Source organism: Synchiropus splendidus, chromosome 14, assembly GCF_027744825.2.
Source record: "Synchiropus splendidus isolate RoL2022-P1 chromosome 14, RoL_Sspl_1.0, whole genome shotgun sequence".
Lineage (NCBI taxonomy): Eukaryota > Metazoa > Chordata > Actinopteri > Syngnathiformes > Callionymidae > Synchiropus > Synchiropus splendidus.
This window is the reverse complement of record NC_071347.1, coordinates 3,050,133-3,076,248: the sequence shown is the minus strand read 5'-3', so window position 1 is coordinate 3,076,248 and position 26,116 is coordinate 3,050,133. Positions and strand designations below refer to the sequence as shown.

Genomic DNA, 26,116 nt, shown 5'->3' with positions numbered 1-26,116 from the left:
CAAAAAATGAGACTTGAGTAACAAAGTCCATCTTTGGATAATAAAATGAAGTCCTCAACATTATGACTGCAGGTCCCACCTCTAAAACAGACACACACACGCTGCTGCTATTTATTTACTTTTAACGTTTAGTGAACCAGTTCTCATTTACAATGATGAGTTGGCAACAAAGAGAGACATGGGAGAACACAAATGAGATCATTACCCAGGCAGTGTGGTTACTAAGGAGACAGGTGAGAGCCATGTGTAATGCCTGAGGTCACATGAACTAAATTATTTTTGATTTTCCTGATCTTGATAATGACATCTAACAATTCCATGACTCTTTCATCTTTAATTCACAATTTTTCATTTTTACTATTTTCAACCGTGCTCATCGCTGATCAGACAAACATGGTGTCACAACAAAAGTGGAAGGAAGTGGCGTTAAGCCTTGGCTATTAATGGGATCTAAATATTAAGAATGCAATTGTACACTCCTCACAAACAACCACGAAGTACATGAAGGGTCTGTGTGTGTGTTCTCACTGAGATCGGCCAGGCAGGAGAGAGCAGCAGCCTGCAGCGTTGCGTTGTTTGGGAAGCCCTCACAAGCTCTCACAGCAACTCTCTGAACACCGTTCAGTACAAGGATGCTGTAGTAGCTTTCTGCAGAGAGACACAGAAAACAATCCATTTAACAATCACCAGCTGAAACATCTGTACTACAAGCTCGGAACCGGATCACGTGTGCTGAACTCACTCTGTATCAAAACAGTTAATCATTTGCCTGAACACACACTCAGCTATACGTTATTACTTTCGGTACAGACCTGAGGTGAAGCATCTGAAAAGGCAGCAAGCTGTCTCCTGTAGCTCCTCCTCCTCTGGGAAGGCATCCACTGCTGCGATTAGCAAACTGTAGCACCGAGTACCACCAGACATTAGAATCTCAACATTACTGCCTGCAAGAGGGGATAAAAGTCAATCAACAAGATGGGTTGTTGATTTGAAAGAGAACATTCAAGAAAATTCAAGGCGTTTCATGACACCAGCCTCACTGAACACCAAGTTCTATTTCTTTAAGTAAAAATAAATTCCTAAATCAACAACATATGAAAATGCATTGAATTGTGTACAGAACTGTATTCGCATCATTAAGTAATGTAATAATAATGTACTGCACTTTAACATGCTCTTGAACTAGAGAGAATATGATGATGTGGGTTATGCTCAAGGCTTTTCATTCTACAATACTGACTTTCATTTCGAATGCTCCCATTGTTCCGTCAGAATTGCTTCTTGACAGAGACGTCTGTCTTCCACCAAATGAAAACTGGCTCCAGAGAAAAATGTCCTCTTCTTTTTACTATGTCATTAAATACTCATTCCAATACAATTCCAGTAAGATCTATGGGTTGGGATGAACAATTTCAGACTCATATTTCAGAAAATAAAAACAATTTGGTAAAGGGTTCGGTCTGATCTATGTTCTCGCAATGTCATTAAAGAGATATACACTGGCATGTATGAGCAGTCGTAGAATGTGATGGTGCAAAAATATGTCTCTGTAAATCTGACAGAGACATGCATTATATTGTAGTATTAAACCTGCCATCTCAGTAGGTGAGTTTTGACACTTATTTATGGGGAAGAACATTTTATTTTATTAGTCCACAGGTGGACTGGTTTGTAAAGCTCTCTGCATCTACCTTCAAACTCACCCCTAACTTAGTTATCTGACACAGTAAATGTGTGTTTCATGTATAACATTATGCAATTTAAAAATGATGCTACACATACACAGACAGGTAACATAGAAGTCGCCACTACCTTAATGCGCTTCTTCAATACATCATGACCTTATTTCAAGCATATTAAGTCAGAACATGTGCTACCTTCTACAATGAGTTGTCGCTCATTACAAGAACCACTGGATTCCGCCCATTAAATGTTGCGTGCCTGCCTCAGAACAGAGAGCTATTTATAGAAAGATCTCTAAAATATGATGTCTAAAAATAATCCCGGCTTCAACCCTTGCACAGATTTGCTTCTCGAAATAGGACAATTGTCAACAAAGGATTACATGCTGTAAATAATAGTCCATGACAATTGTGATTAAAGCATTGAGAAGTGATGGTATTGGAGGCCACAGAGTCACAGTTTGAGGGTTTATAACAGTGCTTTCTTCCTCCTTCAACTGAAAAATTGACTTGTAAATAAGCAGCCTATTACCGAGGCATGAGCCTCGCTGTTGACCTGACCTGAATCATGACCACAGTCTTAATTGTTCCTATGGTGGCGTCCTGGTGTGAAAGGACACTTTCTTACAGCAGGAACTGTTTAAATTACTCTCCAAGGCCGAAACAGTCGGCTCCAGGAGCTAATTCCCATACTGTAGTTCCAAGATCCTGCTCCCGAGCAGGGTCTTTCTTCACTGCTCCATACAGCGGCAGCAGGGTAAAAATAAAAAAATAAAATGTAAACACATTCAAAACATAGCATCCAACTGACCATCAAACATTTCTGTTTGCATTCTCTAGGTATTTTTTCATGAAATCAGAAGGAACAAATGAATGCACTTCCCACTTAGGATCCATGTACCTCTTTATCGAATCACAAAGAAAAAAAATTCAGTCCCTTTGCAAACATGTGGAATAAGCTACCATTATAAAAACCAGGCCACACCCACATGTAAGCAAGTCAATTACAATTTTACAAACAAAAATATTTTTGAAACGCTGTTTTTGATGTGTCATTCTTACTAGGATGAGCCAGAGGGAGCAGCACTTTCATGGCCTGAAGGACAAGAAGAGGATTGTCCAGGAACCTCTGCATTGCTGAAAGAACTGCAACATGGTCCTGGTTCTCCACAAACTCCACCAGGTGCTCATCGCTCACTAGGAAGGATTAGAGCAGAAAAACAGATCAAGTGTCTCAAAGTCCACAGTTAACCTCAGTACAATAGGTAGTCATTTTAATTATATAGCATATGCAATAATAGTAATTCATGACTGGAACAAAGCACTTCTTTCGGAAAGAAAATGAAAACAAGGGCAAACTCACAAAGCAACTTCATGAATACAGTAGATAAATGCATATAAAATTGTCCCATTACAAGCCTGTTTTGGCAAGCCAATGTTGTTTCATACAGTGAGGTCTGCTGAGTTGTTTTTGTTACCTTTGTCAATCATGGAATTTCAGAGGTAATGTTTTAGGGCTCAGTTCCTGAACACATTTGGCCTTTTGTTCGTGATCACAGCAGGTCACTTCCCTAACCAGGTTTGACTTCTTGTTCAAGGTAAGATTCTCACCTCTCTCGACGAGCAACTGCAAAGCCCGACATCCTTGCAGCTGAACTTCCTCACTGGAGGAAAAGGTTTTCATTGCCTGCACCACCAGACCAAACACATCCACGTCCTCTTCCTCCAGCACCCGAAGAACTATAGTGTCTGCGTGAACAAAGGCAAAAAGATCAAGTATTTAGAATGGTGCTCACAAGAACATGAAGAGTACAATGTACCAAGAGACAATAGTAAGGAACAAGCTCTTGGAGTAGATTCTTAAATGGAAAGAGAGCTACAATGACGCCAAGACTAGGGGTGTGGTGCTAAAACCATCTTGGATAAGACACTAACATTTCAAACAGTAACTGGGTTGGCCATATGTTTTACTGTTTGGCGATTCTCGACAATAGCTGAAATAGAATTAAAGAAGGATTTCAATGGTCTGGCTCAAGTTAATGCACAAAAGGTTTTGACGCCGCATGCACAGCACTGGCTTCAGTGATACAGACCACACAACACATAAAGCTGCCCATAAAAGCAAACTTCGAAATGCATTCTCTTTCCCACCCTCATGACCATTAAATGGGTGTCACAACAAAGAAAAATTCGACATTGAAAACATAATCCACTAGACTGCAAAACTGCCATCTGCGTAACACATATTTAAGACAACCCCAACAGCAAAAGAGCGCTGAATACATAACCTGTTCATCAGTGAATTATTATGTTGCAGCTGGTGTGAAAGACCCATGACTGATACATCTGAATAAAATCCCCTATATGCATGACTTAAGAGCAAATTGGACCATGATATTAGATTATTACCTCTGCAAGGGTTATTAATTGGCCTCTATTGAAGTCCAGGAATTTGAACCAAAGAAAAATCTCACAAGGACATCAACAGTCCGGCAGAGCAGAACAACAACACTCTATTGCACATTACTCAATGACCGACTTGTTCAAAATTCAAGACAGGGAGATGACGAATTTTTCTATTTTTAAATGCTTATGAGTATGTTACTGTTTAGATTTATGTAATAATATTAATATATGTTCAGTATTAATAATAATATATATTTCCTGAGTTTGTAAGTATATTTCCAAGTTAGAATAAACATTTACAAACAATGAACATAAACTTACAAACTATGAAAACACATTTACAAACTTTGTAAACACATTTACAAACTTGGAACTACACTTAGAATTAGATTGCTAAAGGAATTTGTAAATGTCTTAGAAATGTGTATTGATATTTTTTAATTTGTCCCAAGAGTTTGTAAATTTGTTTCAAAAGTTTGTATATGTGTTTCGCACTTCTCAGCCACTGTATTCCCCCATTGCAAACAGCAGCTTCTTTTTGTATTGCCTTGTTCATCAATCAACACATTTACCAGTGTGAACAAAACAAAATACAGCTTTATAAGATGTTTTCAAGTAATAACTTGCATACCTGAGTGAAGTAAAAGAGCAAGAGCTCGCAGTCCCACCATCACCACTTTACTGTCACTGCTGAACTGGGACAGAGCCTTCAGAATCTGTCTGGACACATTTGAAAAGTAAAGTCAGCCTAAGGTTTGTTTTAGTCCCGGCTTTCATTCATTCATTTACTCTCAACATTAATGCATTCATAGAGTGATAAATGTGTTATTTGGATTTGTAATAGGTGCGTTTAGTGTATTTGGGTCTAAAAAACAAGGTAATCTTATATTACTTATATTGAGCTCTGTGATCCAGGAACACGTGTCATTGTCATATAATTATAAAGCATCATGAATCTATTCAGTCCACCATTTATGGTACTTTATAAAGCTTGTTACAGAGCAGTTACTTTATAAATGCATTAATAATGCATGATAGACGAGACACTTAGGCTGTGTTCCAGAGTTATTTAAGGCAAAGAGGTTGGATGATGCAAGTCACTCACTGGATCTGTATCCAATCGAGCCTGTATTTCCCTGAAGACAAAACTGAAGGGGAAATGTGGCAAGAATGAGCCGGAACAGGAGACGCTTGCATTACAGTCTGGAGCAGAGCATCATCAGTGATGAAACCCAAGTGAGTCTGTGTGATCTACACTTCAGGTGAGGGCAGGGCTATACGGCCTAGCAATAAAATAAATACATTTTTCTTTCTTACAAACGTATTGCATTTATTTTGTTTTGATATTCCCTTTTGAGATCTGCACAAAATCCCCACATACTGCAGACTCTGGTAGACTTTTGCCTCGCCACATCTGTACTGGTGTTGCGGAATGCTGAAGTAGGAGTGAATACTGTTTTTTGCTGCTCACCGCTGCCGTGGCACTGAGAAGATCGTTCACGCAGGAAATAATTTAAAAGTTAATGTAAAGGGCATCTTCAAAATAAAGTCCTATCTAAAGACGTGATTGGATTCTAGTCCCAGGTTAAGTTTAAAGATGTAGTTGTAAACGACAGCCATGTAGAAGTGCAATAGTATGGCAAGACACTTGGGGCTCGATGGGCCAGACAGTACTTCTTCAGGTAAAATGTTAACATCTGGCTTTTCTACTGCGCAGGCATCTCCACTGCATTCACTTCTTGTCATGAGGGACACAAAGTGAAAAGGAGTCTGGCCGACTCTGTGGACTGCTTCCCTGCTGAAAGCAACATTCTCACTTACAAGAGCTCGAGCACAAACTTTGCATGGTTTGTTCGTTGTTGCATGTTTTAAAACCAATAATACTCATATTACTTGTCTTTTCACATGTTTGTGGCTACCACCTGGGCGAAAAATCATGTCGATTTTTTTTAAAATCTGGATTAGATAATGGACACAAGTAGAGGGTATTCTTACTGGTGAACTCCCAGTACGTCCCACTCTTTCCCCTCTTGCAAAGGTTTGGTCAGCTGATCCAGCAAGCCGGGGCACAGTTCTATCAGTTGACATAGCAGCGACCAGCCTGCCTGTAGAGGAAAAAAAAAAAAAAGGCATAACTGCATACGACATCATTGGATTCCTTCTTCCTCTATTTGATGAATTGAATTTAATCATTTTCGAGGCAAAACAGCTCACACAAAAGGTGACTTTATAAGCACAAATCTTTGAAGTAAAAAAAGTAAATCTCTGTCTACTTTCCTCAGATAAGAACAGGACATGAAAGTTCTTTCAAGCCACTGAAATGTCATGGTTTTAGACACCAATGCTGTAATTACCATGCTAGGGTTGATCGACGTCTCAATTTGACACAAAATGCTGATACTGTGTGACTTCTTCCACATACATTTGAATGTACTTTTACCCACATCATGCATGTATGAAGGGAGTATGTTTTTATCATTCTTTCCCAAGAAGATATGATTCTGATGCTGACCAAACATTCAACAATGGCAGAGCTGTTCATCAGGCTACGCTTGTTTGAAGGAAATTTGGGAGCACACTGATACTATCTAATGAAAAAAAGTCACATGGGCACTAAGCACAGGAAGCAGCAGCAATGAGAGTAAACACTCTCAATCCCATTAATTATCTTGGGTAGCTTTGTTCCTATTTAGAAATATCCACACAACAGCTTTTGAGTGGAGATTTGTACTTTAAATACAACTAAAGCTTTCATCTGAGCATCAGTGGGCATCTTCTGCCCCCAAGGCCTTGTTCATCTATGTGACATTAAATTATGTCTTAAACTTTTCCTGGCTTCTGCTATAATTGCATGCAAAACACACTGACGCAAACACTTCATCTTCCCGATCTATCTTAGCCTTCCGAATCAAATCTTGTATTTTCCCCCCATAAGTCAGTCCTGGCTAGTGCAAAACTCGGGGCTAGAACAGTTATCCACAGTAGAGAAAGCTAAGCATTCCCAACAGAAGACGAATGTTCCCTTTTCTCTCAAGGCTAATCGACAAGCTTAACATCTGCCTTTGACTGTGGCTACAAATTAGTCACAGAAGAAGTTAGTCAACAACCGCCCTGCTTTTGAGTGGGCCACCCGGGGCCGCCTTAATGCTTTTCCACGCAGTTATCTACAGTTAGTAAGCTGAAACAGCAGCTTTACATATCCTGAAGTGTGAAAGAACTATGTCTGTCCATTTATTTGCATTCAGTTTAAGTCGATTAGTCCAGTCTGGACATTTCCATTATGTCTACAGGATGGTCTTTTTCTAGAGGTTAACTATAGTACTTGCTGGTCCAGGCAAAGAAAATGCATCCATCTAGTCTATATAGTCCCTGTAAAAAAAAGCATCGATTTTCACTGTCTCAACAACCTCTGGTTCAGATGAGGACATTCATTAATAGTCAGTGAGAGTCAGGAGTCAGTGCTTTCTTCATGGACATTTTCTCCTCAGAAATTCTTGTGAGCAGCTTGATTTGACTGATCAATGCAAATGTCAAAGCGGGGGAAGTTTAGTGACCTATGACAACACTGCATGTGTTTTGTCATGTTCACACTGTCACACTGGTCAGCATGTTGGCATGTCATGGTTGTTGCAAACACTCACTGGATGTCTTTATCTTTACAAGTCCAAACCAGAACGTGACTTTGACGTTCCCATTGTGTCACAAGATACATTAAATAGTAGATCCAAGGGACATAAAAATGCCTATTAAATTCATAGGCAGTGACAGAACAGGCTGACGTAAGCATTACAGACAAGTTATTTTAAAAATGCTTTTATTAAATTGTGAATTCAAAACTAGAAACAGCTTTGGCTTTGCTCTTCATCTCTAATGATGTTTATATTGAAGTGCAAAATTTGGATTATTTGAAAGGGTACTGCCAATTTCAACAGTATTTTTGTTCTTCAAAATAAACAAATCAAATAGTTTTACCCATATATCCAATATTTACAAAGGATATTGAGACTCTTCCACTAAGATGTATATAAAATGACATAATGTATTGTCAAATCAAAGAATTTAAGCATCTAATCCTGCAACACAACACTTTTTTTTTCAATTAACTCCTTGCTTTATAACATTTTTGTGACAAAGCAGAAGTTAAATTAGACTCTTTTCTTCTTTTGTTTTTTGACACACCGGTAATGTCCCCTCACAATAGTCAAAAGTATGCAATGTGGGACCAAAATAAATTTAACTGCCACTGCCTAAATGGTTTCACACAAAAATGAAAAAGAGCACCACCTCCCACCAAATTATTCAGTGAATCTGTTTATCATTATCTATTCCTCAAGGAACCATTGAGACTAATATGCATCGCCTTACAGTATGACCTTCTTAAACAGGTGTTCCACATTTGTTGTACTTATGTCATAACTATCAATCACCAGGAAGAGGGAGATAAGTTAGAGTTTGTTTGTTTGTTTGTTGCCCCACAACGTTTATATGTCGTGACAATGATGAAAGTTGAAAACAGGCATGTGAATGATAAACAGTAACATGAGATGACAATACCTGTTGGACTCCTTTACTGCTGCTGTATGATGATAGCGCCCGTATCAGTGGGTCGTGGACATTTTTGTCAGCAAACAATTCCTCAGCTGCAACAAAAAGCAACAAACATGTCAGATGAAATCCCCTTCAAAATGTGTGTCATTACTGTTTATCTATCCTCCCTCCATCAGCGTTGATAATTGTCTAACAATCTATAAACACTACTTTTTGGCACACTATATAATCTTATTGTGATTGTTTTATTATCCATGTTTTGTTTCTATATTGTTTAATTCCAACTTCCTGATGTTTCTGTCTTGGTTTATAATAATCTAATGGTGCATTCCTCCGCTATTAAGAGGCAGGCCCTTAGTTGCGAGCGGAAAACTTGTTTTTGCTGGAATTTCCAACTGGTAAACAGTGGGGGAAAACCATCCCCCAGTCAACTCTGAAATATGGCTGCATGACATTACCAAGCGTTGCTAAAGAGGGTGGTTGAGATGGTTGAATGAACTGATTGATTATTCACAGTGCCAGCATTATCTATGTATGTATGTGTATCTATGTAAGTAAGAAAATTAGTCCTCAAAATGTGAGACTATACAAAGATTCACAAGATGCTTGTTCGCACACTAAAAAAATTAAATATGGAAAAACCACAGAGAGCAGAACAAGCACAGACCAAGCAGCGAGATCACTTCCCACTACAATGGCACATCATAAAATGAAGTTGTAAAAAACAAACTCAGTCAAAGCCAAGGTGTCACATGGTCACGAAACCATTATCACAGAGAGTTTCTTCAGGCAGGTTGCTGGTTCATAGAACAAATTCGGATGCTAGAGACTCGGAGTAGAACTTCAAGGAGATCGACAGTGCACTTCATTCTTGGAAGAAGAAAAAAAGCAATATCCATTGAAGGTTACCCAGGCTTATCGAACCCATAAATGAACTTGAGGCAAACCCATTCTGAATTCAGTCGGAATCCCTAGATCATCATTTGAGGTAATGTAGAAAACGGCATGTCCTGTCGCCCCTAGTAATAGTGGATAATGCGAGACCGACACCGACACCGAACGCAGTATTACCGTGGTCTGTATGAGCCAGGAAAATCAGGTCGTGGATGATTTGAATGAGGGTGTTGAGTGGTCTGTCCTCTTTGGGGGTTTTCAGCCTCACAAGCAGTTTCCCCAATCTTTCCTCCAGCTCCTCTTGGTCCACCATGATGTCAACCGGGATGCTAACACCATCAACTTGGGCCGCCTCAGTCCTTCAGCGAGCCCAACGTCCACGTTGGAGCATGTGGGGGAGAAAGTAAAGTGCCGCTGTCTGCATTATCAAAACAAAAAACACGCTACGGAGTGTAACTCAAGTGTCATTCGAGAAAGACTAGATCATCGAAGTGTCTGCCAGGCAACGTCGGGCGCTACATCCGGTCCTGGTGTTGACAGCCCCGTCCAAGACTGGAAACTTGTGAGGAGAAAAGAAGCATGTTTCTCCCTTCCCTTTTCTTCGTTTTGATCTTTTCTCAGCGCCTACACGCGACTCGACCCTCACCGACGCGCTCCTCCTTCTTTGAGATGCATCACATGACTGGCGTCATATAAAAAAAACTTCCTGTTTGCCGCTGGGAAAGAAACTTGACAACATAGCGACGCGGTGCCGTCCACAGGCTTAGGAGCACTGCCACACGGCTACGTGTGAGACTGTCTTTTTCTCTTTTAAAATTACATTTACACATGTTGTCAGCGTCGTTCATATGCTAGCAGAACGACTTCATCCTTGGTGTCTGATGACAGACGCTTATTTGTGGATCCAGGTCAAACGTGCTTCTGGTGCCTGAACGAACTTTTACTCGAATTAGTTCTGTAAGTACAAGGCTTTTTCCGCTCACGTTTGTTTCATACATTTCAATGAAAATAGGGTATTTAATTTTTAAAGTCCAAAATATAGCGACATCTAGTGTTTGATGTTTGTCAATTTAGACTTCAATAAGGCACCACGTTCACAACTGCATGGTGCCCCCTAGGTGTATCAAACGGTATTGGTTAAGGAATAAAAAAAAAGGTTCGTTAACAGCTGAGTGGATTTCAAACAGTAACTGGCCCCAAACATAGATGTCACACGTTTACAGTGGTGAAAAAAAATACATTGTAGAAAAGAAGAAATCGGGTTTCATACGATTCTCCGCTTCACAATACAAAGAAATGTAGCAAAAATAATCTTTCATGAAACATTTAATATTATTTGGATATTAAGAGCTCCTTTTTGTGTACTAAAATGTAATGCATTTTGTAACCTTTGCATAGAGGAATTGGTTTTGTGGGTCATCAAGACAAAAAAGGAACTGAAAATATGTTAACGCAAAATATGATTCATGTATTTATCTAATTTTTTGGTGACATTAAATGAAAACTGAGTAATATATATATATATATATATATATATATATATATATATATATATATATATATATATATATATATGAATAAAATATATTTGGTTGTTGTTGTGAGTGACCAGGGTCCTCGCTGTCTCTTACTCTAGTGCCCTACAGTCTACTGTCTAACTGAGGCAAAGGTGTGTCTGACCGAATCAAAAATGTGTCTTTTGCAGTATGCAGTGGTCAGTATCTATGCGATGAGCTGTTCATTGCTGAGCAATTCAAGCTTGTCCTTAGAGAGCATGTTAAAACCATTCAGTGCCTGATGTTTGACATTTTTAATCTGAGAGTTGACAATATTGACTGTCATGTGACTGACCTTTGTCCATAATTAAATACAATGTTGTTCACCACTCATGTTATCCCAGTGTTAGTCTTTCTAATAAACTGTCAATGTGGACATATACTTTCTAGCAGGCTTTTGTGTGCGTGATTCCCAACCAATGTCCGAGGTCGCAGCCACGTATTCGCGTGGTGACGTCACAAAACATGGCAGTAGTTTTGAGAGTTGAGGGTGTAACACGCTTGGCATTTACTCATACAGCGACTGAACTAACTCCGCCTGTTTATACGGGTACGACATTTTAGCGACTTGTCTGTTTGTTTATAGGAGCTGGTTCTCTTGACAAACAGCGGCCGTTTTCTGTTCCGTGTCCGTCGCTCGACTGTTTCGACTGCGATGGACTGATGTGTGTTTGTGAGCTGTTGCTTGGATATTTCATCTCCCTGACCAGCTGATATATGTCCGCCAGGCGGGATGAATTTAGTCTGAGTTACCCAATGGGCCGGAGACATAGAGCGGCTGCAGCAGGCGATGGAGAGAGGAACCTCATCGAGTCCTCGCCCGAGGACGACGCGTCAGCCGCGGAATGTTTGGATCGCGAACCTCCGACGCCTGGCTTCGTCTACATCTTGGCTTTCTTCTCCGCTCTTGGAGGCTTCCTGTTCGGGTACGACACTGGAGTGGTTTCCGGGGCCATGCTGCTCCTGAAGAAGGAGATGAACTTGGACACGCTGTGGCAGGAGCTACTGGTGTCCAGCACGGTCGGGGCTGCCGCTCTCTCCAGCCTGTCAGGCGGCGCTCTGAACGGCTGGCTGGGACGGAAGGTCTGCATCCTGGGGGCAAGTTTCATCTTCAGCATCGGCGGCGTTCTTCTCGGCTTGGCCCCGGACAAGGAAGTGCTGCTGGTTGGAAGAGTTGTCGTGGGTTTGGGTATAGGTGAGTGTGTGATAGTGGGTCACTGTGTGAGTTCTCCTTTTAGTCCATCATGTGCATTATATTGATGATACAAATGTTATGTTCAGATCCCCACATAATCTGTAATAGTTTTCATCGAAATCATTTTTTCATGCGATGACGCTAACAACCACGTCTGTCTCCAGGTATTGCCTCAATGACGGTTCCTGTTTACATCGCAGAAGTTTCCCCTCCTCACCTCAGAGGTCAACTGGTCACCATCAATTCTCTCTTCATAACTGGAGGACAGTTCATCGCTAGTGTGATGGATGGATTTTTCAGCTACTTGAGCCATGACGGCTGGAGGTACAACTAATCTGTCTTTTAGTGAAACAACAGTGAGACAAAACCAGGAATTTGGTGTAATGAAGTGGCTTTAATGGATCAATTCTTTCATGTAAACATATTAAGTTAAAACATGCATTGTAGCATTGCCTTGTAATACTACCTTTATTATTCTGGATGAGATGGATGGGCATTTGTTTGTGTCTGTGATCTACAAGGGTCCCTCATTTCAAAATTATGATTCGTTCGACCTCAGAACAACTTTCCACTTAGCTTCCTGTAGCCCAGAGCAGATGACATTTCACATTTTGCTTCTTCTTTGCTGATGGCTCGTCAAACTGTGTTCTCCGACAATGATTTCCTGAAGTGATCTTCACCCCATGCAGGGATTCCTGCCCAGATCCCTGCCTGTTAGTAATGCAGTGCCATCCAAAGGCCCAAAGATCAAGATGCATCCACTACTGGTTTCTCCAGATTCTGTGCATCTTTTGGTTACATAATACATTGCAATTCCGCATTGACGATTATTATTCTGTAACTTCATCATGATCAGTCTTCCACAGACTTCTACCCATCTGTACTCCTGAGTGGCCAGGCCTCTTCAAGGCCCTCATGTTACCATAATTACCGCTGACCAGCTTTTTTGACGTGTTGCTGCTATCAAATTCAGTTTTCTAATAATGTTCCCCTTTGAAATATTAATTTTATTTTCTGTCATCTACTCTGAATTAATAACGGGTATGCGTGATTTTCAAGTTATGCATTCTGTATTAAATGTACATTTTTGGAGTTGAGTTTGGACTACTATAAATCGGGCCACATGCACATCCTCCTCGTGTCTCACTAACAAAATTAATCAAATACAATATTTAATAATACTTGTGTGAGACACATATCCAGATGGAAAAACGTTTTAAATAACATTTCAAATATTTGTGGAAAGACTTACTCCCTAAAGGAGTGACAAACCTGTTGATCAAGGTGGTAAAAAAATATGACTGAAAGGCAATTCATGCTGTAATCAGGCAGAATAATTCTCCTCTGATTCCAGCTCTGGGGCAAATTGAAACCCCTGAAAATCCTTTTACATATTTTGATATCCGAAATTTTGGGTTTCGTTCGTCCGCCCTGAGAATGTTTTTGAATAAGTATGAAAATTATACTACATTCTTATAATTAGTTTTAAGACCAAACTTTCTTTACTTCATTAAATTACTTTCTCTGATTAAATATAATTTAACTGACAACATATCTACTTAAAACTTAAATATTACTTAAACATATGAATAAGATTTATTAAAGTGAAGAGATGAATGAATATTTCATCTGTGGTTAATATTCCAATTTGTATTAGACCGCTTTTTGTTTTAATTTTAATCTCTTGGTCACTTTTGTTTCTTGTCTTTGCATGTATAGTTTATTGAAAAAAACAACCTCAAGTTTGGGCTCTCTGCAGGTACATGCTTGGTCTCTCTGTGGTTCCAGCAGCTATTCAGTTCATGGGCTTCTTCTTCCTCCCAGAGAGCCCTCGCTGGCTTCTCCAGAAGGGCAGGAAGCAAGAAGCCCATCAGGTGATCAGCCGAATAAGAGGAGGAAAGAATGTAGAAGAGGAGTATGATGCTATCAAAGCCAGCGTCGAGGAGGAAGAGAAGGAGTCTCATGGCGACAGGGGTATGATGACTATATATTCATATATTTGTATAAGTTGAACTGCATGTGTTTCCAGTTGTAACTATTTCTTTTCTCTTTGGAGGATTTGTGATTGTGAAGATGCTCCGCTACGGTCCCACTCGCAGGGCTCTCTTTGTGGGCTGTGGCCTCCAGATGTTTCAACAGCTGTCGGGCATCAACACAGTCATGTAGGTCCAGGAAACCATGGAGCTGGATATTCAACTTGGTTAGGCTTGTTTTCTCTCTGTGTTTTTAGGTACTACAGTGCCACTATCCTGCAAATGGCTGGCATACGGGACGATAAACAGGCTATCTGGTTGGCCGCTGTGACCTCTGGTACCAACTTTGTCTTCACCTTGGTGGGAGTGTGGTTGGTGGATAGAGTCGGCCGTCGGAAGCTCACCCTCGGCAGCCTCGTAGGTTGGTATGTGTAGATGAATTGTTGTAAGTACATAAATACAATTTGGGTGTCTCGCTCTATCCTCCAGGAACTGCTCTCAGTCTGGCTCTGTTGGGTGTCGGCTTCTTGCTTTCAGCCTTGAACTCACCACCAGTCACGGTTCACCCAGTTGACTCTCAAAATTCAACCTGTGCACTGTACAGGTAATCACACACATTTTAATAGCCTGTCTCTGGGTCCGTCAGATCCTCCTATCTATTATATATTTTGAATTATTGTTAAATGTCTTTCTGGATGGTAAGCATGACTATTGTGTTTATCCAAGTATAACACTGTCAGCGCTGACTCAAGGCATCATGCTCGTTGGTTTAGCTGACTGCCATTGATTTGCTCCTCAGATCCTGTGAACTCTGCATGTTGGACCCAGATTGTGGATTCTGTTATCGCGACAACTTGACCAGCGTGTACGACTCGTCCTGCCTGCCTGTCAATCGGCTGACCACAGATCACTCTGCAGTTGGAGGGTCAGCCATTGATTTAATCTTACTTTACTTCTGTAAACCATGTTGAAAGAATGTTTGATCAATTTGTGATTTTTTTTTCAAGTCAACTGTGCTTATTTTTATCACTCAGTTGTTCCAACAAGACGGATGCGGCAGACAGTCCAATCTGGGCCTACAACTACTGTCCCACATCGTACTCCTGGATCATCCTCATGGGCCTCATCCTGTACCTGGCATTTTTTGCACCTGGTATGAAAAGTTTTCCAGATACCTTTTTTTGGATTCATTCATGCTTTTAGATCCATCACATCAGTGGCAGAACTTATGTTTTTCAAGCCTTTTAACACCCAATAAATCTCATGACTATCATCATGGGTGATGTCCAACCCAGAAACTATGAGAAGGGGTATAACCAGTCTGGCGGCTGGGCAATTACAATCACAAGCCTATCAATCATTTACAACCAACTCGCATACTATGTGTAGTAATTGTACCTGTCATCAGGATTGGCAGTTCTGAATCGCTGCAACTATTCAAATATGCATCCAATTTCTGCACTTTTCCTTTTTCCTGTCCCCTCATCTCCTTTACTGCACTTTGCCTTTTACCGTGTGTTTATACATTCCATTCATGGTCGATAATGTGAATGACTGGATGATTCAACTGGGGTCATATTGGTGATCCACTGTGCAGGAAAGGAATACAGTTAACTGTGAATTTATGCACATGCACTATGAGTATATTCAGTAGCTGCAATGTGCTTGACTTAAGTAATGTTTTGGGCCAGTCCTGCCCCGCCCCCCTAAGGGTCTAGGCTCTGGCCAGCTGCTTCCGCCCTTGGTGCTTAGAGTGACTGTAGCATGTCGCATGAATTGACTCTTTCAGAGTCCCAGCATGCATTGCGGGACTTAAAGATTGTACTGACTTACTGTTTGTGTTTCTGATGTAAGTAATTCCTAAATGTTGAGGTACCAACAGCGAGAAGGAGTTCCATGTGTAGAATCCAACCAACTGCCTTCTCCTGCAGGTATGGGTCCAATGCCGTGGACCGTCAACTCCGAAATCTATCCACTCTGGGCCCGCAGCACCGGCAACGCCTGCTCAGCCACTGTCAACTGGACCTTTAATGTCTTGGTGTCGCTTACATTCCTAAACATTGCAGAAGTACTGACCTATTATGGTAAGATGTCCCAATGTAATTTTCCATTGCTAATGTCAAGATATATGTCAACAGGCGATGTACTTCTACAAACTTGCTTTGATCTATATAGTCCAATATTAGTGTTGTGGAATCAACCTCGTAACTGGGTTCTTCAGTTGACTTATTCAAGATTCTTGTTCTTCAGTTCTAAACAAGCTGACGGTATATGTGAAAGAAAACTTGTTACCAAAATAAAATCCACACCTTCAACATAAAGGTGTATGCTATAAAGTCCTAGTTAATGAAGATTTCACAACAATTAGTATCTAAACTACATCACTTTTTTCCAATGTAGAAAAATGTTGTAGTTGGCATGAGAAGCCACCCGTCTGTGTTTTAAGAGCTGTAGATTGTTCAAAAACTGCCGGTGGAAGGTTCTAGTTCTAATGATCAGAATGAAATGAGTGATAAAAATGGCTGGTGTGCCTGTTCACAAAAAGTCATCATCGTGCTGGTCATGTCTTGTAGGTGCTTTCTTCTTATATACTGGCCTGGTTGTGCTGGGTCTACTCTTTGTCCTGGGCTGTCTCCCTGAGACCAAGGGTCTGCAGCTGGAAGAGATCGAGAACCTGTTCACCGGCCGCCTCTGCTCCTGTGGAGCCTCCCGGCAAGACCACCACATCCAGTACATTCGGGTAAAGGGCAGCAACAGCCTTCCCTCTGATAATGATTCCTCTGACATAGACTAGCAGGGAGACTGTTTTTGGTTTTGATTTCTAATTGAGGATTTGGAAAACTGCTGATTTAAGAATTGTAAACATGAGTTCTTGTAGTCCCAAAAGGAAACTTGAGTTTGTCCAAGCTGTCCCTCACTCCGGCAGTTTTTCCATGAATCCTCAATTGTTTGTTGTACTCTTGCACATGGGACTGCTTTGCTTTCTCTTTCTGACCCTGTGACCCTGTGTGAGGAAAACCAAGGAGTGAATATTTGCACTTTAAGCCTACATAGGAACCAGCAATAGACCTGGATACACTTTCATATATTGTGTCTGAAATATAGGGTGGTTGTTATTGTTTTGCATTTGTGGACTCACATCTTTCACATGTATATGTTTACACAAAATTATTGTGTTCACATTGTTGGAAATATGAGTGAATTTTAACCATCCTTATGGGCATGCTATTCTTATTCAACATGTTTTTCATCTTTGTGGTTTTAGTCTCTTTATCCTACCAAGATCAGATTCAATTTTTCATACAACACCCAGTCTAACATTGACAATTTGAAGGTAATGATGTTGACTTCTGAGCAATTCCACTTCACGTGTGTGCAAACTTTGGTGCTATCAAGTAGACGCAAAACTCACTTTGAAGTTATACTTTGTAGATATATGGATCACTACACAAATCTGGACACGCATTGGCTATGTTTCGTTGGTTTTACAGGGACTGAAATGTGATTGTTTCAGCGTGTTGATACGTTTTCTTGTTAACTGATTTAACTTTATTCCTGTGCTAATCATTAATACCTGCAGTGGTGTTGGGTGATGGTCTGGACGGCGGAGCGTGATTGCACTTTGAACGACCAATTATGTGTCTTTTTTTTCCAATAAAAATGTTTCATATAGATCATTGATGGTGTGAAATATTTTCATAGCATGGTTCCAATTTAAGTCAAGTCGGCGAGATGGAGCTGGAGGGTTCAGTGTCATACATAACAGTTAAGTGTTGACTTCCAATACCTTGTTTGGCACTGTCTTGGTTCTTAGCCCTAATCTAGTGTTTTGTCTTTGACTTTACAGCTCAAAGAATGATGGTCATCTCTATACAGAACAGTTGATACCATCCGTAGCTAATACATCTGTGAATCCAGAGGCAAGGTGCAACGCATTCAATCCATACATGGAGATCTGTGATGGTTAAGTCATGAATGATCTATGTTTTCAAAATATAACCAGCTATTGATTGAGGGAAGGTTTCAACAAATCATTTGGAAGTATCTTAAACCTTATTTCTTTTGTGCTTGGATTTCTTCAAACCAGTGAGGTCTATGAATCATAAAACATATCTACTAGTATGAGTCCAGTTTGGGTGAAGGGTTAAATGCAATTTTACAGTTTGTGTCGCAACTCTGAGTTATTCATAGTAGACCCAGTTATTTGGTAGAATTTCACATTTATTACATTACACATACAGACGACAAGGCACGAGCAACTGCAGCTGGCTCTTTTCATTTTCTCATTTTGGCTAACGTTTGTTTTTTTTTTTTAGCAACCCAGCAGTGAATTAGTAGACGGTTTATTTAACTTTATATTTTGAAACCGCAAGGTTTCTTGGGGCAAGAAAGTGAAACACCTTAATGACAACTACATTAGTTGATACAGTTATTTATTATTTTATACATAGTTGTTATTTGTCAAAGAATATTACGGAATACATTCATGGGCAACAAAATAAAAAAATATTGTTTATATACATATGTATACAGTATATAAAAATAATAATAATAATAATATCCAGTTAGTTCGTAAACGCAATTTAAACAAGTGGACACCAGGGAGCGCTAACACTTCACTTAGTTTCTTCAGTTACGCCTTCTAGGCGTCAAGCTGACGCTGTTTTCATGTTGAATAAAATGTAATATAATCCGACTTGGTTGTGTCATGTCATGTATTGTTCGAGATTCTGCTGTAGATTTTTTATTAACAAGTGCATTTGCACATTTCTGTACTATTGTTATTTGAAACGCTAGGCACGAATGGCCCGTATTGTTTTTAAATAGCACATGCCTTTCAGCCATATTTCATTCAGTTTACATCTTTGGCCTATTCATCACATTTAGGGACTATATATTTTTTAATTTTTGCAACTTCTTTCTGTTAAAAGACAAATTTGAATTTCCATGTTTTATATATAATCGTTCGAATTCGCATCTAATGGTTATCGAATGTTGCTACCATTTTAATTGTTATATATATATATATATATATATATATATATATATATATATATATATATATATATACAATACAGTGTTACATTTGAGTGTGAACACTGCAATTTATATCTGCATACATAAAAAAGAAACATGTTTTTAATATATGTTTGAAGGAGAATAGACATGCATGCAATGTCAAAAAACCCAGAAACAAATAAATGTGATGATTATCATCGTTATCTTCATCATCGTCATCATTAGTATTAACTGCGATAACACGGCTTTATATTAACTTCAGTTGCATTGTAAAATGTCCGTCACGAACTACTACACTACACTAATGAATCCAACAACACAAGACGCTGTTATTATAACAGAGTCTTGTTAGTTAGTGGGTCAAGACCAGCCAAATTTACATTCAGAATATCTGTGTTGGTTCGTTGTCATGACGTCACCCAGCTGCCCCTCATGGGGGCGTGGTTTGCTGACGCATTGCGGCTCCCTCCCCGGTGCGTAAACGAGGCGGGGCGCGTGCACGCGTGCCGCTCTGTGTTGTTGTGATTGCGCGCGCCCGAGCATGGTTCACCCAGCTGCAGCGGCGGCGCCGGCAGACTTCGTGTCTTCTCGAACCGGAGCATCCGGATCGAAGTGCGTGGAGATGCGAACTCACCGACGCTACACCTCCGCATGGTTCTGAATCCCATTAGGACCTTGTTTTGGACGGTTTTCTGATGGCGTTGCTGAAAACGAGGTGGTGAGCCGCCGGGTGTTGCTGGACACTTTCCCCTCGCTGTTTCTTTCTCTGAAGACATTACGTGTGCAACGCCGTTTTCCACTCTCAAGGAATCATGACGACCGGTCAGGACGAGAGTTCAGTCCGCGTGGCGCTGAGGTGAGTGTCATTTTTAGTCTCCATCAGCGGTGAAAGCTCGTGTTCCTGCTCCTCACCTGTCAGTCAGCGCCGTGGGCTCTAACGACTTACAAATCACCTGCAGCGGCGAGATCATTTTGACCCAGTTCTGGCCCGAGTCAGTCGTAAAGCAATTGGCGTTGTATTGCCTCCCGTCTCGCATGATTCAAGATCGATCTGATTTCGCAATAATCAGCTAGACGCCCTTTGCACAGGTGCGCACCGGCTCGTCCTAGCAAGGATGAGCTCATGTTTAGTAGCGGGGGGAGCGAGGGACACATTCAGTCAGACTGAGCGCTCAACAAGATGGGCGGACAATCGATAGAAGAAGAGCTTTGACTGACACTTGTTCCACACAAGAGTGGATCTTGTTGTCAAGCCAGCTCTTTGTTTGGATGCTCTAAGGGCTCCTCAGCATCCAGGCCTGTTCCCGGTGTATGAGAATAAACCCTGACTCATGCCACCCTGCAGAAGGCCGCCCCCACCCTGGAGGAACAATGAGACCCCGCATATTGGTCCAGAGTCAAGTGAATTACACTGTTGTATTTTCTTTTTAACATGCATCTCATAATAATGGTTGAAGTGATTGTCAATAAATCTCACCACAGTCAAACTTGACATGTATAATGCTAATGTGACATCTTTGATTTGATCATTTCTATGTAAACAAACCCAGCAATCTCAGGATAAACGCGTGCATTGCACAAGCACTTGTTCTTGCCTACAGGCAGTCTAATATAATCTGTGCCCCATGGCTCTTAAATACTGGTCTAATTGGAGTAATCTACCTTTCATGGACTGTTTTAGGTATTGTGGAATCATTCAAAAATAGAAAAAGTAAACCAGTTTTTCACTCTTGTCAATCTCTGTATGATGTAAGAAGCAATATCGATTGAAGTTTATGCAATGTAACTATTAAGAATCCATGTCATATAATAGTTACCAGATATTTTACTTGTCATTTTACAGATTTACAATGTATTAGAGGACATGAAATAAACCTTCATCGATTCTGCATGGTTTCCTGGAATCTCAATGAGTTCTGGGTCATTGGTGAGGACCAGCTCAAAATAAGTCTGCTGTGATTTTTATTTGGTTCTGTGCGCTCAATTTTGAATTCATAGAAATTGGAATAAAGGTCATCTGGGCGTATAATCACAGACCAGGGCTTTTTTTAATTATAAATCTTTAGTGAAGATGTTCTTGTCTTGACAAGGCTCTCCAACAAGTCTTTTTCTGCATTTCATAATGTTAATCGTAGCTGCTTTATTTGTGGACATTATAAACGTAAGCCTAAAAGTATAATTGATTAAATCAAGATGTATACATTTAACAAAGGGGCTAGTGTTTTAAATAACCAATGACATTGTTTTTATTTTATTACTGCACAGTACTGTAAGATTAATGAAGGATCTTGCAGGTTGAGCTTATTTGTGGATGATAAAAATTTAAGTCGCATTTTCCACAATACAGCTTTTCTGTATTACGTTATTTCTTAATTAAAAAAAAAGTGTAACAACATTTATTCGTGTCCTAAGGATTGTGAAAATATTTATTAGAGAAATCTGTTCAAAATAAATATGATTTGGTTAAATTTATATGGTCAAGTATAGGATTATAATAAAGAAAGTAAGTAGCCGTCTTCAGCATGCAGTGCAGTGTGTTGCTTCAAAGTCTTATTTTATTTTCATCTTGATGAACGTAACCTTTCTGCACTGTAATCATGGGTAATGTTTTTGTTGTAAATGTCCTGATGATAGCTTATTTTCCCCATCACCCAGAGTTGCAGAGGCATGTTTCGCACGTGTGCAAAATGTTCACAGTAAAAGGCCACCTCCCACCCCCTGCTGCGGAAGAGGAGTTGGCCTGCAATATAAAAGCACTGGAAAAGAAGTCTTATCTCTGAAACTAGCTATTTGAAGGTGCCATTGAAGCCTGATCTCCTTCTCCAGATTGTTTTCAGCAAGACAGCTTTAAGGACCACTGAGATTTACTGGTGGTTGTTTAACCAGTGCAAGAGCCCAGCTTATCTTGACAGAGGCCTTCCTCGTCTTTCAAAAATCCCTGAGCTTGTGTTTTCTGCATGTGCTTCATCCATTGTGAGTGTTTACTTTTGCACTCTCTGGAAAGAGTTATGCAACTTTGTACTGCAGGTTATTTGCTCAGTGACATCATAATAGTTTGTCTTAGGTTGAAGGCGTACATTCAGCTGAGGCCTCAGGTGGAGCCTAGGACTTGTTCAACCTGCCACTAGAGCCAGTGCTGCAAGCAGTGTGTATGATCTTGCTCCTTGTTTTCAAAACCAAGCCAAATACTAGTATTTAGACATGGTTTTTAAGCGCAGGTGTGAATACTGGCTGTAACAAAGGGGCCAAGAGAGAACACCACTGATTTTCTCCTGCTAGGACTTGTTAATGATGTTGCTCAGCAGATAATCATGACTGCTAATGATATTAAACCATCTCAGGGCTTAAGTCGGAGGCCTGCATTAATAGGATGACAAAGAGGCATGCTGGAACAAGTCTCAGTCTGAGCTTGTTGTGGCTATTTACAAGTGGCAGGGTTAACGCTGCAGGAAAAATCCTGTTAACTTGAGCTTGTGTTTCAAGCAGATATTCAATATTACTGAATGACCATCTACAATTAGAATTTGGGTGGATGTTTAGGGATGTTTGATAATGTACAGAGCCCATTATCAACCTATAACTTATTTGGCCGCCCCAAGATATAGAGTGACTTGACTCTCTAAACGGATATCGCTGTTATAGTGTATATGAAGGAGCCTTACCAAATATGCATAGCCTATTCTAGCTGTATAAGGTATAGCTTATTGGCCATGTTCTACCACAATGTAGGTATAGTCAGTTATCCATGTATATTTTTTGGAGCTTGAAGTATTACTGTGTTCCCATCAGTCCAAAACTTCTATAAACTTGCTGCTTCACATGCTGTGAACCAAGTAGTTGTGTCAGGAGTCGGTCTTCCAGCTTCATATTGTGTCATACAAAGCAACTGACCTGGGTGGGCTTTCACAGATTTTGTTGAGATACTGAACAGGATTCTTTTCGCCCGTAGCTTCTTGCCATGTAACTGTTACGTGTTGCAGACTGACCATCACTTGCCTGCCATAAATTGGATTTAATGTGAAAAGGCCCAAAGTCCTCATTTTAGAGCATGACAGTGTACTGACGATGCAATGCATACAGGGTGACACAATGATACAGACTGTCAGACCATCCTGCTGGCTGCACGGCATGGAGATCAGGCTTTTCTCGTGGATTACCATGTTAGGATTCATCTATTAAGATGCCTCCACTCAGCAGACCAAACTAAAGTAATCTTAACTCAGACCCAATTTAGGCCCTGCAAGCTTTGAGTTCCATCACACGAAACAACTCTTCTTTGCCAACAGTGAAGGTTGACTTTGCACCTTTCTGCTCAGCCAACCGATGGAACAAAGCAGCATTCTAGTGTCTGGCCTCTCACCAGCTTTATAAGGCTTGAATCCCCTGTTTTTCACCCACCAATGCACTATTTTCATCCATGACAGCTGGATTTGACAAAGTGCTGTTGAATGGCTGTACTGTAAGACAAAAATGTAAAACATATTTTTTTTGGTCATCATGACTCCATTTCTGAATAGAGGGCTCTTCATTCCAAGATGGGACTAAGCTGAGCCTATAAACTCAAGCTGCACCAAAATAGATTCTGACTTGGCACGGCATAGCAGAAAGACCTGGGTTATCTTTGTCACAACCTCGGAGGAGTCAGCATATTTCTACATCTGCATTGATGCAGGGACTGGCACATACCACATGTGGGTATGTTTAGGACAGGAAGCGAACCCCCCTCGTTGACGAAAACAAGCTTGTTGTGTGAAATAAATGGGCTGTGATTACAGAGTACAAGAACGCCACACCCTTGTCAATGTGCCGTTGTGCTGCTTCTGTCTGTCCGTGCTGGTCTTCACAGATTCTTCATCCCTCATGTTCGCTCTCACTGCTTCTGCTCTGGTCCAATCTTTCCAGATAAGGGCTCAGCTAAAACGGTGAAGGGCTAAATCCGGAAGTGGCTCTACAAATAGGATGTAGACATAACTTTATGTCAGTCATCAAACTGCCAGCAGATCATCGCAAATAGGACTGATGGTCACATGTCAGCTTGTCGTCACAGTCACGATGACAATAGGAAAAAAGAGGCACCTTATGGGGAATTTTAGCAATAGTTGTTTGTTGGTTGGGAATGGGGAATAGTGAAGTGGCATCACTGAGGCATGATAGAAGCGGGACCTGAGTACCTGAGCATCAGTTCAGGTGCCTCAGTCAACCATGAAAATGAGATTGTTGATTCCCCCTGTGAGCTCGAAGACCACACTGGCTGAATTTATGATGGTGATTTCATCTTAGTGTAATATCTGAAGCTTGTGAAGCGTATTTGTTCAGCTAACACTCAAATGGTTTAATTACATTTTAAATAATAAGTATATAAATGGAATGCTACTGTGCTGCTGCACGATCTTTGGTATGCTGATGAATCAGTTTGTTTTGGCATGTTTCCAAAAGGACTAGGGATGTTTTGGGTTGGCGTTTCTCAGATGACAATTGTCTCCATTAGATTTTCAATTTATTTGGCTTGGAGTGAGGCTGCAGAATATGTAAATAACTTTGAACACCTGTCAGCTACCTGCAGCTGCTGCATAAATTTGCATATTCATAGTGTGTTCCCAGTAATTAGACCTTTATCTGCAGGTGTAAAAACTGCTCTCTGGTTAAACGCTGGCTTGTTGCTAGGTCTCTTGCTGGCAGTTAAACTCAAATCTTCTACCCGGCAAATGGTTAACTGTTCATGGAGTGACTTCTGCTCGACCTCACTGCCATGTTTACCTCACCCATTATCTGCTATCTGGTTGCCTTGAAGACTGCATATGATCATAAACATCCACTTTTTCCTCACATTTTCAGGGATGTTTTTACACAATTTATTTACATAAAGTTATTTAGATGCATCTAGTTTAGTTAGACTTTTGTGTCTGTCTTGTTTTTTGTTTCCTCTGGTGTCTGTAGATTATTGGGGACCAGTGTAATCGTAATACATTTCTTTTGGTACAGGTTTTTTAGGTTAGTGTTTTTATCAGCAGCCTATTTGTATACGTGCGTTATGGTACTGGAAGTTTGGTTCTTCGAAAACAAATACATATTTCTCTCTGAAGTAGAATTAATTGTTTCACATATTCATCAGGTGTTTATGTGCCTCCATGATGAGGAAAAGGGTGCGTTCCCTCCAATGTTGACCCCGGTTGAGTTGACGTTTTTTCTGCCCCATGTTGACAGCTCCTGATGATCTCTGACCATCTCAGCCTGTTCCCTAACCTTTTCCTCTCATTTCATATCCAACCGCTCAATGCTCTCCAACCCTTGACCCGCAGGAAGCAGAAAAGCCACATCTCTAAGTGACAGGCTAAATTGATCTGAATATGAGAAGGAAAAGGAGGTAATAACATGTTTGGTTGTGATTGAACAAGGTGCGGAAATTTCCTGCTCAACTGGTTTATTATAACTTCTTAGAACAGTGACCTTTGCACACAAGTCAGCTACAGAAAGTCACATGGATTAGAGCTGAAGATAGAATGTTGTTTTGTTGGGGTACGCTGATTGGCTACCGTTGTTTTTTACCGATTTTTCTCCTGGGCAATAAAAGTGCAGTATTAAATGGTGGTTGCATGAGCACCAGGCTTCATAATAGGACAATATTTTTTCCACATAGATGCCTTAACTTTTTAATTGAGTGTAGCTTCTCCATTGCAATGTACTATTTAAAGTAGTAAAATTTTTACTTGCAGCGCGTGATTGTAAACAGTAGGCCGACTTTGATGATGTTATAATGCTCATGCACCACTGTTGTTTTATAGTGAAAGCTAAACATTGACTAGGAAATAATTGATTGATCCAGAGCAGTATATACAAGCGATT

At 40.4% G+C, this 26,116-nt stretch overlaps 3 protein-coding genes across 16 annotated transcripts in view; 2 read left to right on the top strand and 1 right to left on the bottom strand.

Annotated features, from left to right (window-relative positions):
* Positions 1–10,410, bottom strand: part of lrrk2 (leucine-rich repeat kinase 2) — a 34,873-nt gene extending 24,463 nt beyond the window's left edge. For 2 of the 3 annotated variants that reach the window (XM_053884638.1, XM_053884639.1), the window contains exons 1-8: positions 9,708–10,410; positions 8,643–8,728; positions 6,084–6,193; positions 4,720–4,808; positions 3,294–3,431; positions 2,745–2,879; positions 813–944; positions 529–648 (exon numbers count right to left, since the gene is read on the bottom strand). In XM_053884638.1, coding sequence (XP_053740613.1) covers positions 529–648; positions 813–944; positions 2,745–2,879; positions 3,294–3,431; positions 4,720–4,808; positions 6,084–6,193; positions 8,643–8,728; positions 9,708–9,843 — 946 coding nt within the window. In that variant the 5' untranslated portion in view covers positions 9,844–10,410. Of the gene's footprint in view, positions 1–528; positions 649–812; positions 945–2,744; positions 2,880–3,293; positions 3,432–4,719; positions 4,809–6,083; positions 6,194–8,642; positions 8,729–9,707 lie in introns of those variants that run through there. The other variant, XM_053884641.1, reaches the window with a different exon arrangement.
* LOC128770340 (proton myo-inositol cotransporter-like) lies at positions 10,228–18,921 on the top strand. Of its 7 annotated transcripts, XM_053884648.1 has the most exons (14): positions 10,251–10,319; positions 10,439–10,487; positions 11,815–12,281; positions 12,446–12,605; positions 14,041–14,255; positions 14,338–14,443; positions 14,512–14,675; positions 14,744–14,858; positions 15,054–15,179; positions 15,289–15,407; positions 16,186–16,338; positions 16,828–16,994; positions 17,957–18,019; positions 18,102–18,921. In XM_053884648.1, exons 3-14 carry the CDS (start codon positions 11,843–11,845, stop codon positions 18,111–18,113), a joined length of 1,839 nt encoding a protein of 612 aa, XP_053740623.1. In that variant the 5' UTR covers positions 10,251–10,319; positions 10,439–10,487; positions 11,815–11,842; the 3' UTR covers positions 18,114–18,921. The 7 variants fall into 7 exon arrangements, with proteins under 7 accessions (XP_053740622.1, XP_053740619.1, XP_053740621.1 ...); XM_053884647.1 differs by having other exon boundaries at positions 10,228–10,487; XM_053884644.1 differs by having other exon boundaries at positions 10,228–10,487; positions 11,673–12,281.
* An 876-nt stretch (positions 18,922–19,797) lies between these two features.
* The window catches only part of kif21a (kinesin family member 21A), a 37,879-nt gene continuing 31,560 nt past the window's right edge, over positions 19,798–26,116 (top strand). For all 6 annotated transcript variants that reach the window (XM_053884997.1, XM_053884998.1, XM_053884994.1 and 3 more), the window contains exon 1: positions 19,798–20,129. In XM_053884997.1, the coding sequence (XP_053740972.1) occupies positions 20,086–20,129 (44 nt within the window). In that variant the 5' untranslated portion in view covers positions 19,798–20,085. The remainder of the gene's footprint in view (positions 20,130–26,116) is intronic.